Source organism: Haplochromis burtoni, unplaced genomic scaffold, assembly GCF_018398535.1.
Source record: "Haplochromis burtoni strain Fernald_Lab_line unplaced genomic scaffold, NCSU_Asbu1 Contig_11, whole genome shotgun sequence".
Taxonomy (NCBI): domain Eukaryota; kingdom Metazoa; phylum Chordata; class Actinopteri; order Cichliformes; family Cichlidae; genus Haplochromis; species Haplochromis burtoni.
The window spans coordinates 3,490,060-3,490,602 of NW_024582372.1; the positions used below are offsets into that span (position 1 = coordinate 3,490,060).

General features: G+C 40.1%; 1 protein-coding gene across 1 annotated transcript in view; it reads left to right on the forward strand.

Moving 5' to 3' along the window:
* The window catches only part of gcfc2 (GC-rich sequence DNA-binding factor 2), an 8,332-nt gene that overhangs the window by 4,577 nt on the left and 3,212 nt on the right, over positions 1-543 (forward strand). Inside the window, exon 12 of the mRNA XM_005915056.3 lies at positions 2-145. Coding sequence (XP_005915118.1) covers positions 2-145 — 144 coding nt within the window. The remainder of the gene's footprint in view (position 1; positions 146-543) is intronic.

Consider the following 543-nt stretch of genomic DNA (forward strand, 5'->3'; position numbering starts at 1 on the left):
GATACCAGTGGAGACTTTGAAAACCTCCCATGGTTCACAGCAGTGGAGACCTTTTGTCATGGACATGGCCACGAAGAGCTGGAGCACACAGACAGACAGACGCTGTCCAGCGTCATAGAAAGGACCGTCGTACCCAAAATGACTGGTACTGTGGACTCAATGATCTGTGCTCCCCATAATTTGAGAAGCAAAAACATCCAAGTACAGGACTGCATAGGGGTCATTGCTTTTTCATTTTTAAACTAAAATCCATTTCATGATTTAATCTGAGGCAGTATTATCTGAGCATTTTTTCTTTTACTTTGCTTTTTGGTTCAGCTTTTCAGGTGCTGTGGATAATCGAATCTAAATCATTTTTTAGGTCCAGAATGTATGAATCGGCTTAGGCATTTAGAATCAGAATCAGAATCAGAATCAGAATGGGGTTTATTGCCAGATGTTGAGGTTTACAACATTAGGAAATTGCTGCGGTGCTTCAGTGCAAACAATAAGAATTAAAGTGCTATGTAGAAAGAAAGATAGGTGCATGAGATATACATGAGA